This window comes from Agelaius tricolor, unplaced genomic scaffold, assembly GCF_023055355.1.
Source record: "Agelaius tricolor isolate 1412-34295 unplaced genomic scaffold, bAgeTri1.0.p SCAF_101, whole genome shotgun sequence".
NCBI classification, from domain to species: Eukaryota; Metazoa; Chordata; class Aves; order Passeriformes; family Icteridae; genus Agelaius; species Agelaius tricolor.
In genome coordinates, this window is record NW_027269361.1 from 275,098 (window position 1) to 293,543 (window position 18,446).

The 18,446-nt window shown below is 44.4% G+C and overlaps 1 protein-coding gene across 1 annotated transcript; it reads left to right on the plus strand.

Moving 5' to 3' along the window:
* The first annotated feature begins 1,708 nt into the window (after positions 1-1,708).
* HOXC11 (homeobox C11) lies at positions 1,709-10,207 on the plus strand. Its single transcript, XM_071419188.1, has 2 exons — positions 1,709-2,366; positions 7,532-10,207. The coding sequence occupies exons 1-2, from the start codon at positions 1,709-1,711 to the stop codon at positions 7,762-7,764; spliced, it is 891 nt and encodes a 296-aa protein (XP_071275289.1). The 3' UTR covers positions 7,765-10,207.
* The last annotated feature ends 8,239 nt before the right edge of the window (positions 10,208-18,446 follow it).

The window sequence follows — 18,446 nt, forward strand, 5'->3', positions numbered from 1 at the left end:
AATAGAAAAGGAGTGAGAGGAGAGACGGAGAGGGGAAAAAAGAGCAAAAAGGGGAAGGAAAGAGAAGAAGGGGATGGAGAGGGGGAAAGGGGCAAGAAAGGGGAAAAGAGCAGGAAAGGGGGAGAGGGGAAAAATGGGAAGAAAAAAGGGAAAGGAGCAAGAAAGGGGGAAAGGGGGAAAAGGGGAAGAAAAAGAGAAAGGAAAAGAGCGAAAGGGGAGGAGAGCGGGGAAAGCGTCGGGAGAGGAGGGGACGGAGCCCCCGGCCGTGCCCGCGGAGCGGGGCCGGGGCTGGAGCGGGGCCGGGGCTGGAGCGGGGCCGGGGCTGGAGCGGGAGCGGGGCCGGGGCTGGAGCGGGGCCGGGGCCGGAGCGGGGCCGGAGCGGGGCTGGAGCGGGGCCGGAGCGGGGCTGGAGCGGGGCCGGAGCGGGGCTGGAGCGGGGCCGGAGCGGGGCCGGGGCTGGAGCGGGGCCGGGGCTGGAGCGGGGCCGGGGCTGGAGCGGGGCCGGGGCCGGGGCTGGAGCGGGGCCGGAGCGGGGCCGGGGCCGGAGCGGGGCTGGAGCGGGGCTGGAGCGGGGCCGGGGCTGGAGCGGGGCCGGAGCGGGGCTGGAGCGGGGCTGGAGCGGGGCCGGGGCCGGGGCTGGAGCGGGGCCGGGGCCGGAGCGGGGCCGGGGCTGGAGCGGGGCCGGGGCTGGAGCGGGGCTGGAGCGGGGCCGGGGCTGGAGCGGGGCTGGAGCGGGGCCGGGGCTGGAGCGGGGCTGGAGCGGGGCCGGGGTCGCTGCGCTCGCCCGGGGCTCGGGCCCGGCTCTGTCCCCGCCCGCGGCGCTCCCGGCCCGGCCGTGCCCGGTTCCAATTCCTCAATTCCCCAATTCCTCAATTCCTGAACTCCGCAATTCCCCAATTCCCCAGTTCCTGAACTCCTCAATTCCTCAACTCCTCAACTCCTCATTTCCCCAACTCCTCAACTCCTCAACTCCTCAATTCCCCAACTCCTCAATTCCCCAATCCCCGAATTCCCCAACTCCTCAATCCCCGAACTCCCCAACTCCCCAATTCCCGACTCCTCAATCCCCGACTCCTCCATCCCCGAACTCTCCAATTCCCCAACTCCCCAATTCCCAATTCCCCAATTCCCCAGTTCCCGACTCCTCCATCCCCGACTCCCCAATCCCCGAATTCCCCAATTCCCGACTCCTCCATCCCCGTCTCCTCCATCCCCAACTCCTCAATTCCCAATTCCCCAATTCCCCAATTCCCGTCTCCTCCATCCCCGGCTCCCCAATTCCCGAATTCCCGAATTCCCCAATTCCCGAATTCCCCAATTCCCCAGTTCCCGTCTCCTCCATCCCCGGCTCCCCAATTCCCGAGTAATTCCTGGTTCCTGCCCGGGCTCCGTCACGTGGCGCTGCCGGCGGCTGAGGCGGAGCTCGCGTCATCCGATCCCAGCCTCCCCAAAATTCCCTTCCTTTTTTTTCTTTTTTTTTTTTTTTTTAATTTATTTTCCGCCCCTTCCGCGCTGCTTTCGCCCCCCCCCTACCCCCTCCCACCCCCTCCTTTTCCACCACCAAAAAAAAAAAGCAAAAGCCCCTTAAAAAAAAAGAAAAAAAAAAAAGAAAAAAAAAAAAAAGCGCCTCAGAAGCCCGAGCAGCGCGGCCGAATATAAAATAACAAAACCCCCCAAAAAAAGCCCCGTGCGAGCGGCGGGGCCAGCGATGTTCAACTCGGTCAACCTGGGCAACTTCTGCCCCTCGCAGGCGCGCAAGGAGCGCGCGGGCGGAGGCGGCGGCGACTTCGGCGAGCGCGGGGGGAGCCTGTACGTGCCCGGCTGCGCCTACTACGTGCCCGAGCTGCCCGCGGTGCCGCCGTTCGCGCCGGGCCGGCAGCTGCCGTACCCGCCGTACCCGGGCGTGCCCCGCGAGGTGCCCTACGCGCTGGAGCCCGCGGCCAAGTGGCCGCCGCCGCCGCGCGGGAATTACGCGGCCTGGAGCTCGGCGGAGGAGCTGCTGCACCGCGAGTGCCTGCCCGAGGTGCTGATGAAGGGCGAGGGTTTCCACCACCACCACCACCATCATCATCATCACCACCCCCAGCACCCCCAGCACCCCCAGCCCGCCCCGGCGGCCGCGCCCGGGTTTTACCCGGCCGCCAGCAAGGGCTCGGTGCTGCCGCAGGGCTTCGATCGATTCTTCGAGAACGCCGCGCTCTGCGCGCCCGAGAGCGCGGCCGAGAGCGCGGACGGCGGGAGGAGCGCGGAGGGGAACGCGCAGGAGGAGGAGGAAGAGGAGGAGGAGGAGGAAAACGCCAACCCCGGCTCGGCCCCGGCGGCCCCGGCGGCCGCGGCCAAGGAGGGCCCCAAGAGCGGCGCTCAGAGTAGGTAGAGCCGGGCTTAGGGCGGGGAGCCCCGGGCAGAGCCGGGATTAACGGGGAAAGCCCAGGGTAGAGCCGGGTTTAAGGCGGGGAGCCCAGGGTAGAGCCGGGTTTAAGGCGGGGAGCCCAGGGTAAAACCGGGATTAATGCGGGGAGCCCCGGGCAGAGCCGGGATTAATGCGGGGAGCTCAGGGTAAAACCGGGATTAACGCGGGGCAGCTCCGAGTGGGTAAAACCGAGATTAACGCGGGGAGCTCAGGGCAGAGCCGGGATTAACGCGGGGAGCTCTTAAAGAGGAGGCAAAGCCGAGTTCAGAGTAGGATAAACCGAGCTCAGAGCGGACAGAACCGAGTTTAACGCGGGGAGCTCAGAGTGGATAGAGCCGAGTTTAACGCGGGCAGCGCACAGGAGGCAAAGCCGAGCTCAGAGAAAGCAAAGTCGAGCCCAGAGGAGGCAAAGCCGAGTTTAACGGGGGCAGCCCAGAGGAAGCAAAGCCGAGCTCAGAGAAGGCAAAGCCGAGTTTAACGGGGGCAGCCCAGAGGAAGCAAAGCCGAGCTCAGAGAAGGCAAAGCCGAGTTTAACGGGGGCAGCCCAGAGAAAGCAAAGCCGAGCTCACAGAAAGCAAAGCCGAGTTTAACGGGGGCAGCCCAGCCCGGCCGCGCTTTGCCGAGCCGAGGTTTTTATGTGCAGTTTTATAAGCGCGGCCGCGGTTTTACGAGAAGCTCCGCAGCGCTTTCTTCTTTCTCTCTCCCGTTTTTTTTTCTTTTTACGATGGCGGCGAAAAAAAAAAAATAAAAGGAGAAAAAAATAATAATAAAAAAAGCAAATGAAAAAAAGCGGCGAGAGAAACAAAAAAGAAGAAAAAAAAAAAAGGAAAATAAAATAAAAGGTGAAGCCGGGGATGTTAAGCCCGGCCGGGTCCTGCTCTGCGTCTCGGAGTCTGTGAAATTTTAAAAGCGCGGCCGGTGCCAAAATTAACTTTGATCGTGAACTTAGGCGGGCGTTTTAAAGCCGGGCTCGGGCGGCGGGAGGCGATTGGGCAGAACCCGGCCCCATTGAACCGCGCCGCGCTCGGGCTCGGGGAACCGGCGGAATTGGGGGCGGAAAGGAGAAATTCGGGGCGAAAAGGAGAAATTCGGGGCGGAAATGGGAAATTTGGGGCGAAAAGGAGAAATTTGGGGCGAAAATGGGAAATTCGGGGCGAAAATGAGAAATTTCCCCATTTTCAGGGGCGCATCCTCCCCTCCCCGCCGCGCTCGGTCAGGAGAGGATTTCCCCTCGCTCCGGCTCCAAAGGCGATCTTAAACCCAATTTTAATTCCTATTTGAGGGATTTGATTTGATCTTATTTGATTTTATTGGATTTTATTGGATTTTATTTGATTTTGATTGTTTATATTTGATTTTATTTGATTTTATTTGATTTTATCTGTTTTTATTTGATTTTATCTGATTTTATTTTATCTGTTTTTATCTGTTTTTATCAGATTTCCCTCTCCCCGCGCCCCCTCGGCGCCGCTCTGGGGACCCGGGAAGGTTTTGGGGCGGTTTCGGGGAATTTTCGGGGCTCTTTCGCCTTTCGGGGTGGGTTTCGGGGCTGTTCTGCCCAGTGAAATTTTTTGGGGGCTTTTTTTGCCTTTTTGGGTTTTTCTCTCGGCTCTTTTCCCTTTCGGGACGGTCTCTGGAGCTGTTTTGCCTTTCGGGATCTTTTCCTTGGCTGTTCCTCCTTTAGGGATATTTTTGGGGGGAAATTTTCCCTTTCGGGATTTTCCCGGGGGGATGCTCTGCCTTTTGTGCCATTTTTGGGGCTGTTCTGCCTTTTGGGATGGGCTTTGGGGGCTCTTCTCAATATTGGGATTTTCCGGGGTCTCTTTCCAATATTGGGATTTTCCGGGTTCCCTTTTCCCCATTGGGATTTTCCGGGGTCCCTTTTCCCCATTGGGCTTTTCCCGGTGCTGTTTTTTTCCCCTTTTCCCGGCTCTCTTATCCCTTTTGGGATTTTTCTGGGGTCTCTTTTCCTTTTGGGATTTTCCCGGTTCTTTTTCCCCATTGGGATTTCTCCGGGTCTGCTTTCCCCTTTTGGGATTTTCCGGGTTCCCTTTTCCCCATTGGGATTTTTTGGGGTCTCTTTTCCCCATTGGGCTTTTCCCGGTTCCCTTTTCCCCATTGGGATTTTCCCGGTTCCCTTTTCCCCATTGGGCTTTTCCCTGTTCCCTTTTCCCTTTTTGGGCTTTTCCCGGGCTGTTTTCCCCCTTTTCCCAGGTCTGTTTTTCCCTTTTTGGCTTTTCCCGGGCTGTTTTCCTCCATTTCCCGGTTCCCTTTTCCCCTTTTTTGGGATTTTCCCGGTTCCCTTTTCCCTTTTTGGGATTTTCCCGGGCTGGTTTTCCCCCTTTTCCCGGTTCCCTTTTCCCCATTGGGCTTTTCCCTGTTCCCTTTCCTCTTTTTGGCTTTTCCCTGTTCCCTTTCCCCTTTTTGGCTTTTCCCGGGCTGTTTTTCCCCCTTTTCCCGGGCTGTTTTTCCCCTTTTTTGGCTTTTCCCGGTCTCTTTTCCCCCATTTCCCGGCTCCCCCCCGCACCCCGCGTTTCCCCTTCGGTTTCGATTCCCTCGCTAATCCCGGCCTAGGCTGGCGTTGATCAAAGCCCGGCCCCGCTAATCCCGGCCTAGGCTGGCGTTGATCAAAGCCCGGCCCCGCTAATCCCGGCCTAAGCGGGGCCGCCCCCGGCGCCGCCTTTGATCCCGAACCGCGCCCGGAGCCCCAGGCCCGGCTGCGCCCCCAAAATCCCCAAAATCCGCCCCAAATCCCCGCGCGGGAGGGGAAAACGGCCCCAAAATCCGCCCCGAGCCCTCCCGGGAATCCCAAATTCCAGCCGCGGGTTCGGGATTTGCTCATTCTGGGGGGGTTTGCTCATTTTTGGGGGGATTTGCTCATTCTGGGGAGGTTTGCTCATTTTGGGGGGGTTTGCTCATTTTTGGGGGGGTTTGCTCATTTTTGGGGGGATTTGCTCATTTTTGGGGGGGTTTGCTCATTTTTGGGGGGGATTTGTTCATTTTGTGGGGGTTTGCTCATTTTGGGGGGGTTTGCTCATTTTGGGGGAATATTTGTTAATTTTGGAGGATGTTTGTTCATTTTTGGGGGGATTTGTTCATTTTTGGGGGGATTTGTTCATTTTTGGGGGGATTTCTTCATTTTTAGGGGGCATTTGTTCATTTTTGGGGGGGATTTGCTCATTTTTGGGGGGATTTGCTCATTCTTGGGGAGATTTGTTCATTTTGGAGGATATTTCTTCATTTTTTTGGGTATTTATTCATTTTTTGGGGTATCTATTTATTTTTGGGGTATTTATTCCTTTTACGGCAATTATTCCCTTTGAGGTTATTTGTTCTTTCAGGATATTTACTCATTTTTTGGGGTATTTATTCATTTTTTGGGGTATTTATTCATTTTTTGGGGTATTTATTCATTTTTGGGGTTATTTGTTCCTTTTGGGGTTAATTGTTCCTTTTGGGGTTAATTGTTCCTTTTTGGGTTATTTACTCTTCTTTCCTTTTGGGGTTTTCCATCCCTTTTTGGGCTCCCCATCCCTTTTTGGGATTATTGATCCTTTCCAGGTTATTTATTCCTTTTTCGGGCCACTCATTCCTTGCTTTTCTCCGTATCTTTATCCCATTTTCGGGCCACCCATCCCTTTTAAAATTTATATTTTTTCCACCATATTTATCCCTTTCCCAGGCCACCCACCCTCTATTTTATTTCATATTTTTCCGGTGTATTTACCCCTTCCTTGGGCCGCCCATCTCTTTTTGAAATCACGTCTTTCTTCAGGTTATTATTTATCCCATTTTCTGGCCACTTATCCCTTTCTAAATCACTTCTTTTTTCAATATATTAATCTCTTTTTCCAGCTACCCATCCTATTTTTTAATCATCATTTTTCCTACGTTATTTATCCCATTTTCAGCCTACCCACCCCTTTAAGAATTCCCTATTTTCCCGTGGTTTTACCCCCTTTTTGGCCCACCCACCCCCTCTATAATTCCATTTTCCCCCACGATATTTTCCCCATTTCCGGCCCACTCACCCCTTTAATAATTCCACATATTCCCAGTGTATTTCACCCCATTTTCGGCAACCTTCCCCATCCCCAACCCCCATTTTTCCCCCGCTATTTCACCCCAAATTTCCCTTTCATCTCACCCCAAATTTCCCCTTTATTTCCCCCCACAATCCCCATTATTCCCCCCCACATTTCCCCTTTATTTCCCCCCCATTCCCCCTTATTTCCCCCCCCACATTTCCTCTTTATTCCCCCCACATTCCCTTTTATTCCCCCCAAATTTCCCCTTTATTTCACCCACATTTCCCTTTTATTCCCCCCAAATTTCCCTTTTATTTCCCCCCCACATTCCCCCTCATTCCCCCCCACATTTCCCCCTCATTTCCCCTTCATTGCCCCCACATTTCCCCATTATCCCCCCCCACATTTCCCCATTATTTCACCCCACATTCCCCTTTATTCCCCCCACATTTCCCTTTAATCTCACCCCAAATTCCCCTTTCATTCCCGCCACATTCCCCCTTATTTCCCCCCACATTTTCCCTTCATTTCCCCCCACATTTCCCCCCAAATTTCCCCTTCATTCCCCCCAATTCCCCCTCATTACCCCCCACATTTCCCTTTCATTTTCCCCCCATTTCAGCCCAAATTTCCCCTTTATTTCCCCCCCAATTCCCCATTATTTCCCCCCCAATTTCCCCCTCATTTCCCCCCCTCATTCCCCATTATCCCCCCCCAATTCCCCATTATTTCCCCCCCACATTCCCCTTCATTTCCCCCCAAATTTCCCCCCCAATTCCCCCTTATTTCCCCCCCTCATTCCCCATTATTTTCCCCCCAATTCCCCCAAATTTCCTCCTCATTTCCCCCCAAATCCCCCCCAATTTCCCCATTATTTTCCCCCCAATTCCCCATTATTTCCCCCCTAATTTTCCCCCCAATTCCCCCTCATTTCCCCCCCAAATCCCCATTATTTCCCCCCTAATTCCCCATTATTTCCCCCCCCCATTCCCCCTTATTTCCCCCCCAATTCCCCATTATTTCCCCCCCAAATCCCCATTATTTCCCCCCCTTATTTCCCCCCTAATTTCCCCCATTTTCCCCCCGTTTCCAGGCGCTCCCCGCGCGAGGAAGAAGCGCTGTCCGTACTCCAAGTTCCAGATCCGGGAGCTGGAGCGGGAATTTTTCTTCAACGTTTACATCAACAAAGAGAAGCGGCTGCAGCTCTCGCGGCTGCTGAACCTCAGCGACCGCCAGGTCAAGATCTGGTTCCAGAACCGCCGCATGAAGGAGAAAAAGCTCAGCCGGGACCGCCTGCAGTATTTCTCCGGGAACCCCTTGTTGTGAAATCCGCCCCAAACGGCCCCAAAACGGCCGCGGCCTCGGGGGGGACAGTGGCGACCTCGCAGCTCAAGAGTTTTCCTTTTTATCCTGATTTTTTTCCGGTTTTTTTCCCATTTATTTCAATTTTTTTCGAGTTTTTTCCCATTTTTTCCCAATTTTATTTCGATTTTTTTTTCTGATTTTTTTCCCGATTTTTTCCCGATTTTTCCCCCCATTTATTTCAATATTTTTCCAATTTTTTCTGATTTTTTTCCGGTTTATTTCCATTTTTTTTTTTCAATTTTTTCTGATTTTTTCCCGATTTTTTCCCATTTCCCCCCATTTTTTCCCAATTTTTTCCCAATTTTCCCCAATTTTTTTTTCGATTTTTTCTGATTTTTTCCCGATTTTTTCCTGATTTTTTCCTTTTTTTTCCTTTTATTTTCCCAACTTTCTTTTCAAAATTTTCTGGTTTTTTTTCTGATTTTAAATTTTTTTTTAGGTTTTTTTTTCAGTTTATTTTTTCCTAATATTTTCCTGATTTTCCCTATTTATTTCTATTTTTTTTTCTGATTTTTTCTGATTTTTTTTCCTGATTTTTTTCCAACTTTTATCTGTTTTTTTTCCTGGTTTTTTTTCTTTTCCGGATTTTTTTTCTGATTTTTTTCCTATTTATTCCTGGTTTATTCTATTTTCCCCCCCCTGGGTTTTTATTGTGTTTTTTCCTGATTTTTTTTTCTGATTTTTCCCGATTTTTTCCGATTTTTTCCTTATTTTCCTTGATTTTCCCGGATTTTTTCCTTATTCTCCTTATTTTTCCCTATTTTCCCTTATTTTCCTTATATCCCTTATTTTCCCTGTTATTTTTCCCGATTTTTCTGATTTTTCGCTGATTTTCCCCCTTCATTTCAAGGACTTGAACTCCACGGACTTTATTTAATTTTATTTTCCCCCTTTGTTGTTTGTTTTTCTCTCCGGACAGTCTGTGATCCCTTTTTTTATATATATATTATATAATTATTATTATTATTATATTATTTTATTTTTATTTTTATTCTCCTTCAGGCACACGGGAATTTCAACCCAACCCTGGAAATTTCCATCCCCAAACCCCCAGATTTGGGGCATTTCCCCCCAAAAACCCCAAATCCCCGCATCCTTAGGGGAGAACGGGCTGGAAAATTCAATTTTTGGCCTCAGAAAAATCCCCTTGCCCACGCTCTGTACAGAAACCCCCGCGCGGTCCCTTTTGTATTTTGATTTTATTTTCGTTTTTTCTCCTCGGGAAACGGGAGGAGAAGCAGCAGCGGAGGAAAAGCTCCCGGAAAAGGTGAAAAATGCTGGAAAAAAAGCGGAATTTCTGTGTGTGTGTGAGGAGGGGAGGTGCGGAATAAAGACGTTCACGGCCTGTTCTCCATCAGGGTTTTATTTGACGTTTTATTGGAATTTCCCTTTTAAAGCCTCCTTGCGGTCGTTGGGGCCGGGGCTTCCCCGGCCAAAATCGGGAATTTCCTCCCGGATCCGGCCCAGATTCGGCCGGGGCCGTTGGGGTTTATGGGGTGACCTTGGCGCTTTTATTTCTCCTCCGTTTATTTATTTTTCCATTTATTTTTCTATTTATTTTTCTATTTTTAATGTATTTTATTTTATTCTTTAAATTATTTTTCTGTTTATTTTCTATTCATTTTAAATGTATTTTTTTTAATTTTTATTTTTTACTTTGTTTGATTTTAAATTTATTTTTATTTCTTTATTTTTAAATATTATTTCAATTTTAATTATCTACATTTAAAAAAATATCCTTTTCCCTGTTCCTATTATTATTATTATTTTCTTATTCCTATTCCTATTAACCTTATTATTTTCTTATTCCTATTCCTATTCTTATTATTATTTTCTTATTCTTATTCCTATTCCTATTATTATTATTTTCCTATTCCTATTATTATTATTATTTTCTTATTCCTGTTATTATTATGACTATTTTCTTATTCCTATCCCTATTATCCTTATTATTGTTATTTTCTTACTCTTATATTTTCTTATTCCTATTCCTATTATTATTTTATTCTTATTTTCCTATTCTTATTATTCCTATTCCCTTTAAAATTATTTTATTCTCATTCTATTATTATTATTATTATTATTATTATTATTATTATTATTATTATTATTATTATTAGCCCAAACCTCCCGTTCCTCCCCCATTTTTAAATTCTTGCCCCTCACGATTCAAATCCCCCCAGATTTATTTTAATTTAATTTTATTTTTTTTACCCTTTCCAAGACCTCCCTCTCTTTGGGAAAAAAAAAATCAAAATACCCCCAAATAATCCAAAATACCCCCAAAAAAATTCAAAATACCCCCCAAAAAAATCAAAATACCTCCCAAAAAATTCAAAATACCCCACAAAAAAAATCAAAATACCCCACAAAAAAATTCAAAATACCCCAAAAAAATCCAAAATACCTCCAAAAAATCCAAAATACCCAAAATAATCCAAAATACCCCAAACCCGACCCGAGAACGGGGGGAATTGGGGATCGCGGTGTCCTCAGTCAAGGCTGCCGACCCCACGGGCAAAGTTCAAGTTTTGCCCAAATCGCCGCAAGTTCACAGCCACAAACTCCATTTTTTTTTTTTGCCACTTTTTGTTGTTTTTTCCGGATTTTCTGTGGGGCCAAAGGGCGCGGTTCGGGCTCGGAGCCGCCAATTCCGGCCCCGTTGGGGTTTTATGGACTTTGGGGGGGAGAAAAAGCGAGGAAAAGGCCCCAAAAAATCTCATTTATTTCGTTTATTCGCGCGCTCCCGGAACGTCCCCGGCTCCTTTCAAGGCCGCCGCTAAAAGAGGGAAAAAAAACAACAAAAAAAGCCCAAAAAAAGCCCAGAAAAATCGGCTTTGATGGGGCCGCGTTTTATGAGGGGAAAATATGGAGGGAAAACCACAAAAATGCGGCGGGTGCGGGCCCGCGGCAATTAAATCGCAATTAAATCCTAATTAAATCCAAATTAAATCCAAATTAAATCCGTGCGAGGGCTGCGAGGGAGCGGCCTGGGCTGGTTCTGATTAAAATGGGGGGAAAAGAATTTTATTTCTCTTTATTTCAGTTTACTTCTTTATGTTTCTCTTTATTTCTGTTTATTTTTCTTTTTCTCTTTTTTTTTTCTATTTTATTTCCGTTTTTCTCTCTTTATTTCGCTTTGTTTCTCTTCGGTTCCGCTGCTTCTGCTGGGCCCAAACCTTGGAAAAATTCGATTTTTTTTTTGGAAGGGAAAATGAAAATAAACACAAAGATCAGAGGCGGCTTCGCGGCCTGGGGGAAAAATACAAAAGAAAAGCAAAATAAAGCCAAAAAAAAGGGCAAAAAGGGCAAAAAACCAGTTTGAAGGATGGCAAAAAAAGCTAAAAAGAGGGGATAAAAATTAAATAAATAAAGGTAAGGAAAACGAAGTTTTAAAAGCCAAAATAAAGCGAAAAAAAGGGGGGAAAAGGGTAAAAAATGAGGCGTTTTTAAGATGAAAAAACCCCACAAAATAGAAATTAAAACCCCACAAAATAGAAATTAAAACCCCACAAAATAGAAATTAAAACAGGCCAAAAAAAAATAGAAATTAGAACAAGCCAAAAAAAAAAAAAGGGGGGGAAAATAAAATTAAGAAGGCCAAAAAAAGACAGAAATAAAATTAAAAAGGCCCAAAAAAAGACAAAAATGAAATTAAAAAGGCCCAAAAAAAGGACAAAAATAAAATTGAAAAGGCCAAAAAGCAGAACCCAAACCCAAATCCAGACGGGATCAGAACAAAAAGGGTCCAAAAGGGCCAAAATTGCATTTTCTGGAGCGGCGGCCCCGGGCGGCACAAAGGCCCCGTCTAGACAGCCCCAATTAGCACCGAGCGTTAATTACGGCTGGGCCGGCGGCTTCCGCCCGCCGCGGGGCCGCCCCTCGGGCCCTGCTCGCCTTTCCCATTTTATTCACTTTTACCTTTTTACCTTTATTCACTTTTACCTTTTTACCTTTATTCACTTTTATTCACATTTCCCATTTACCTTCATTCACTTTTACCTTTTTACCTTCATTCACTTTTACCTCAATTCACTTTTACCTTTATTCACATTTCCCACTTACCTTTATTCACTTTTACCTTCATTCACTTTTACCTTCATTCACTTTTACCTTTATTCACTTTTACCTTTATTCATTTTTACCTTTATTCACTTTTCCCATTTACCTTTATTCACTTTTTACCTTTATTCACTTTTCTCTTTTTACCTTTTATTCACATTTCCCATTTACCTTTATTCACTTTTCCCTTTTATTCACATTTCCCATTTTCCCTTTTATTCACATTTCCCTTTTTACCTTTTTATTCACTTTTCCCCCATTTCCCCCCTTTTATTCACATTTCCCCCCCCTTTTCCCCTTTATTCCCATTCCCCACTTTTCCCTTTTATTCCCATTTCCCATTTTCCCCTTTTATTCACATTTCCCCACTTTCCCCCTTTATTCACATTTCCCCCTTTATTCCCATTTCCCCATTTCCCCTTTATTCCCATTTTCCCCATTTTCCCCCATTTCCCCCCCTTTAATTCCCATTTTCCCCATTTCCGCCCCTTTTATTCCCATTTTCCCCCCCTTTTCCCCTTTATTCCCATTTCCCACATTCCCCTTTTATTCACATTTCCCATTTTCCCTTTTATTCCCATTTCCGCCCCTTTTATTCACATTTCCCATTTTCCCTTTTATTCCCATTTCCGCCCCTTTTATTCACATTTCCCATTTTCCCTTTTATTCCCATTTTCCCCCTTTTATTCCCATTTCCCCACTTTTCCCCCTTTATTCACATTTTCCCCATTTTCCCCCCTTTTATTCCCATTTTCCCCCCCAATTTTCCCCCTTTAACTCCAATTTTTCCTCCCCTTTTCCCCCTTTTATTTTAATTCCCCCCCCATTTCCCCCCTCTTACTTCAATTTCCCCCTTTATTTTAATTTTTCCCCAATTTTCCCCCTTTTATTCCCATTTCCCCCTTTAATTCCCATTTTCCCCCATTTCCCCCCCTCTTATTTTCATTTTTCTCCATTTTCTCCCTTTTATTCCCATTTTTCCACTTTTATTCCTATTTTTCCCCAATTTTCCCCCTTTATTCCCATTCTCCCCCTTTTATTTCCATTTCCCCCCATTTTCCCCCTTTTATTCCAATTTTTCCCCTTTTATTCCAATTTTTCCCCCTTTTATTCCAATTTTTCCCCATTTCCTCCCTTCTGTTCCCATTTTTCTCCCTTTATTCCCATTTTTCCCCATTTTCCCCCATTTATTCATATCCCCCCCTCTTTTTGGTGTTTCCCCCCCTTTTTCTCATTTTTTCCCTTTTTTTCCCCATTTTTGGTTTTTTCCCGCTCTCCCTCCCCAGGCCGAGTTCAAAGTTGGTTTTTATTTGGTTTTATTTGGGTTTTTTTTTGTTGTTTTTCCCCCCAGGAAAAGGCGCTGGAGGCCATAAAATGGAATTTATGGAGCGTGCAGGGAAAGCTCCTTAAATAATCCAGGGAGAAAAAAAAGGGGAAAAAAAAGGGAAAAAAGGGAAAAAAAGGGAAAATCGCGATGGGGCCGAGCCAGGAATTGAGGCGAGAGTAGAACAAAAAACCCCAAAAAATCAAAATATTCGGATTTTCCCTCCAATTCCCCTCGATTTTGGGTGGAAAAATGCGAATTTCGGTGTCCCTGAGCTCCCAACCGCGGTGGGGACGAGGCGCGAATTGAGGCGAGAGTGGGGAAAAAAACCCAAAAAATGAAAATATTCGGATTTTCCCCCAAAATTCCCGGGTTTGGGGTGGGCAAGGGGAATTTCGGTGCCTTTGACCTTCAGGGAGTCAAGGGCAGCGCCGCGGCCCCGCCCGCCCGGGGCCCGAATTTCGCTTTTTTCCACCCAAAATCCGCCCGGGCCTGGCTCGGCCCCGGCCCCGTGAGGGAAATCCGCGATTTCCACCCCAGAATTCGCAGCAGCTCCGATTTCTTGGTTTTCCTGCCTTTTTCCCTGGTTTTTGATTTATTTTTGTCATTCCTGGTGAGTCTATTCCTATTTTTAAAAATTTTTCCCTTTATTTCTATTTTTTATTATTTAATTTAAGGGTTTTTTTTATTATTTTATTTTAAATTATTTCTTATTTGATCTTAAATTTTTTTAAATTTTATTTTTATTTATCTTATTTTAAATCCCTATCTTATCATATCATTATCATTTATTATTTTTAAAGTATTTTAAATTAATTTTAATATTTTATTATATTTTAATTGTATTAATTTTTAATTATTTACTTTCAAATTATTTCTGTTATTTTGAATTCCGCTTTTTAATATTGGTGTTTTCTATTCCTGCCTTTTTATTCCCTTGTAAAAAAATCACTTTTGGCAGCCGGGCTTGGGGCAGGGATCCCTGAGGCCAAATTGAGTTAAAAATTCAATTTTTAAAGCCTTAAAAAATGATCCGAAAGGCCCAAAATTGGAGAAAACTTCCGGCAGGGAGGAGTGGAAAATTAATAAATGAAGAGATAATTGGGTAAATAAATGGTAAAAGGAGTGTTAAGTTAAATATAAAATTAAATGTTAAAATAAGTATGGAAATAAATAAATAGGTAATTAAAGAGATAAATAAATATATAAATACAATAAATAAATTATACACATATACTTAAATGTATGAATAAAATTAAATAGATGAATAAATATATAAAACCGCAGAAATAAATAGAGAAACAAATATATAGATAAATATATGATTAAAATTTAATAAATAAATCGAGAAATAAATAAATTAGTGGATAAGCATAGAAATAAACAGAGAAATAGAGAAATAAATGGAGGAAGAAATACGGAAATAAATCCCCCCCAAATAAACCCGGCTTAAAAAGGGATTTGGCCTCTTAAAAACACAAAAAAACCCCAAAATAGCGCCTTAAAAATCAAAATAAAATAAAAATACAGCTCCAAAAAAGAGAAATTTTAGCCCTAAAATCTGCAGAACTGGGGAGAGGCGATGCCGGCGATTTTGGGGAGGAAATCCGGGTTTGAGAAGGAGAAAAAATCCGAATTTTGGGGCATTCGGGCCCGAAATGGCGGCGGGGCCGAGCCAGAAAGGCACAAAAACCCCTCGGGAACGCGGCGGGAATTCCCTCAAAAAAAAAAACCCCAAAAATGCGAATTTTGGGGTGGAAAAAATTCAAAATCCCCCGGGATTGGGAATTCTGCGCTGGGGGGGAGGGAGGAGGAAAAGCGGCGAAAATGGCGGAAAATTGGGAATTTTGGCCCCTCCCGAGGGCCCCGCGGCGCCGCCGGATCCAAAATCTGGGCCCAAGATGGGCCCTGATCAAAAGCGGCTGCGAGGGGAAAGCGGAAAGACGGGAAAAGACGGGAAAAGAAATGGTAAAAATTCAATATATTCCGTAAAAAATCAATATATCCCGTGAAAACTCCATATATCCCGTGAAAATTCAATATATTCCGTGAAAATTCCATATATTCCGTAAAAATTCAATATATCCCGTGAAAATTCAATATATTCCGTGAAAACTCCATATATTCCGTGAAAATTCCATATATTCCGGAAAAATTCCATATATTCCGTAAAAATTCCATATATTCCGGAAAAAATTCAATATATTCCGGAAAAATTCAATTTATCCCGTAAAAATTCAATATATTCCGGAAAAATTCCATATATTCCGGAAAAATTCCATATATTCCGGAAAAATTCAATATATTCCGGAAAAATTCCATATATCCCGTAAAAATTCAATATATTCCGTGAAAATTCGACTGGGCCCTTCAAAGGGTTAAAAATCCGGTTATTTACTCCAAATCTGGGGGAAAAAGATCCAATTTTTCCCCCCTCAAAAATTCAATTTTTCCCTCCTCAAAAATTCCAATTTTCCCCCCTCAAAAATTCAATTTTCCCCTTCAAACCTTCCAAATAAACTCAATTTTTCCCCTTCAAAAATTCAATTTCCCATTCAAATATTTTTAAATGTCCGTTATTCCCTTCAAACCATGTAAAAAAATCCAATTTTACCCCTCAGAAATTTTAATATTCGCCTTGAAATGTGAAATAAAAATCGATTATTCCTCTAGCATGGGGTTCGAAAAGGCCGAAATTCAATTTATTCCCATTGAACTGCAGCGGGTTAATAAAGTCTGGGTGTCCAAGCTGTGAAATTTCATTTTTTTATTAATTTTTTTCTCCCCATTCCCATCTCCCGAGAAAATCGCATTTTAGCCCCAAAAATCGCAATTTTGAGGTGGGAAAAAAACCCCAAAAAATTCATTTTTTTTCTCTCCCAGATAGGTCAAAAATGGGAATTTTTGGTGTTTTCCCCGTGGTTCTCGGGGGCCTCGCGTTGATGATTTTGGATGGATTTTGATGATTTTGGATGGATTTTGATGATTTTGGATGAATTTTGATGATTTTACGACTTTTCTTTAGCAGCCAGCGCCCCCCGGGCCCACAAAGCCCCGAAAATTCGGAATTTGCCCCCAAATCCCAGCGGCGCCGCCCGCCTGGCCCCGCCTCCCGCGGCAGCCAAAGAAAATCCCGATTTTATTCGGTTATTTGACCCAAAAAAGACGATAAAAATCGGAATTCAACGCAAAAATAATGGGAATTTTTGGGGTTTTTTTGGGGGGAAGTTTTGGGGGTTTTTTGGGAATTTTTTTAGGGTTTTTTTGGGAATTTTTGGGGGATTTTTTAGGATTTTTTTTTGGGGGCGATTGGGACTTTTCGAAGATTTTTTTTGGTGTGGTTTTGGGGGGGATTTTGGGGAATTTTTAGGGGATTTTTAGGGGATTTTTAAAAATTATTTTTGGGGGAGTGTAGGGGGATATTTATTTTTAATTTTGGGGTTATTTTATGTTTCAGTACTTTTTTATTATTTTTGGGGGGATATTTTGGGGCTTTTTCAGAGGGTTTGGTGTTTTGGGGGGGATTTTTTTATTTTTATGGGGATTTTTTTATTTTTCGGAGATTTTGGCTGTTTTTGGGGGGGGGTTGGGGGATTTTTAAGGGATTAATTTTTTATTTTGGGGAAAATTCTTTTATTTTTTGGCCTTTTTTTCTTGGATTTTTTGGGGGGATTTTTTGGGCCTTTTTGCCTGGAATTATTTTTAATTTTTTTTTTTTTTTTAATTTTTGGGGGCTTTTTTTGGGGGATTTTTTTTTTTTTTGGTCCCTTTTGCCTGGAATTATTTTTAATTTTTTTTGGAATTTGGGGGTTGGATTTTAGGGTTTTTTTGTGGTTTTTAAAAATTTATTTTGAAATTTTTTTTTTTAATTTTGGGGGCTTTTCTTGGGGTGAATTTTGGGGGTTTTTTGTGGGTTTTTTAAAATTTATTTTTAAATTTTTTTTAAATTTTTGGGGGCTTTTTTTGGGGTGAATTTTGGGGGTTTTTTTGTGGGTTTTTTAAAATTTTTTTTTTTTTTTTTTAATTTTTGGGGGCTTTTTTTGGGGCGAATTTTAGGTTTTTTTTGTATATTTTTAAAATTTATTTTTAATTTTTTTCCCGGGCTTTAGCGCAGGGTGGGGGGCAAAGCAAAGGCCGCCAAGGATTCCAGAATTCCGGGATTTGGGGCTGCGGGGAAGGAGCGATTGTAAAATTTGATGGATTTCTGGTGCTGAGCGTTTACAGTTCCTGAGCCAACAAATAAAAAAAGGCGTTGAGGGTTTCCCCCTTTTTTTTTTTCTATTTTTTATTTAAAGTTTTTGTTTTTTGGCGTCGCTGGTTTCTGTTCTCCCCCCCGGGCCATAAATCAGAATTATTGAATTATTTCCGGCGCTGGGGGCGAAAAAATAAAATAGAAATTGGAGGTGATGGTTAAAGGCGAGAACAAGTTCCTAGAAAGGGGAGGGAAAACGGGAATAAAATGAAGGGAAATGGGGAGAAAAATGGGGAGAAAAATCGGAATAAAACCGGGGGATATTGGGGGGGAAATTCAGAAAAAAACAGGGAAAAAATGGGGGGAAAATTCAGAATAAATCAGGGGAATATTGGGGGAAAAATGACAATAAAATGGGGGGCAAAAATCAGAATAAATCAGGGAAAAATTGGGGAGAAAATTCAGAATAAATCAGGGGAATATTGGGGGGGAAATCAGGATAAAATAGGGGGAAAAAATCAGAATAAATCAGGGAAAATTTGGGGCAAAATTCAGAATAAATCAGGGGAGTATTGGGGGGAAAATTCAGAATAAATCAGGGGAGTATTGAGGGGAAAATGAGAATAAAATAGGGGGCAAAAATCAGAATAAAACAGGGGAAAATGGGGAGAAAATTCAGACTAAATCAGGGGAGTATTGGGGGGGAAATCAGGATAAAATAGGGGGAAAAATCAGAATAAAACAGGGAAAATTGGGGGCAAAATTCAGAATAAATCAGGGGAATATTGGGGGGAAATCAGAATTAATCAGGGGAATATTGGGGGAAAAATCAGGATAAAATAGGGGGCAAAAATCAGAATAAATCAGGGAAAATTGGGGGGAAAATTCAGAATAAATCAGGGGAGTATTGGGGGAAAAATTCAGAATAAAATAGGGACGAAAAATCAGAATAAATCAGGGAAATCTGGGGGAAAAAAAATCAGAATAAATCAGGGGAATTTGGGGCAGGGGAAAGGAGAATAAAGCAGGGAAAAATCCGAATAAAAGATGGGAATTCGGGGAAAA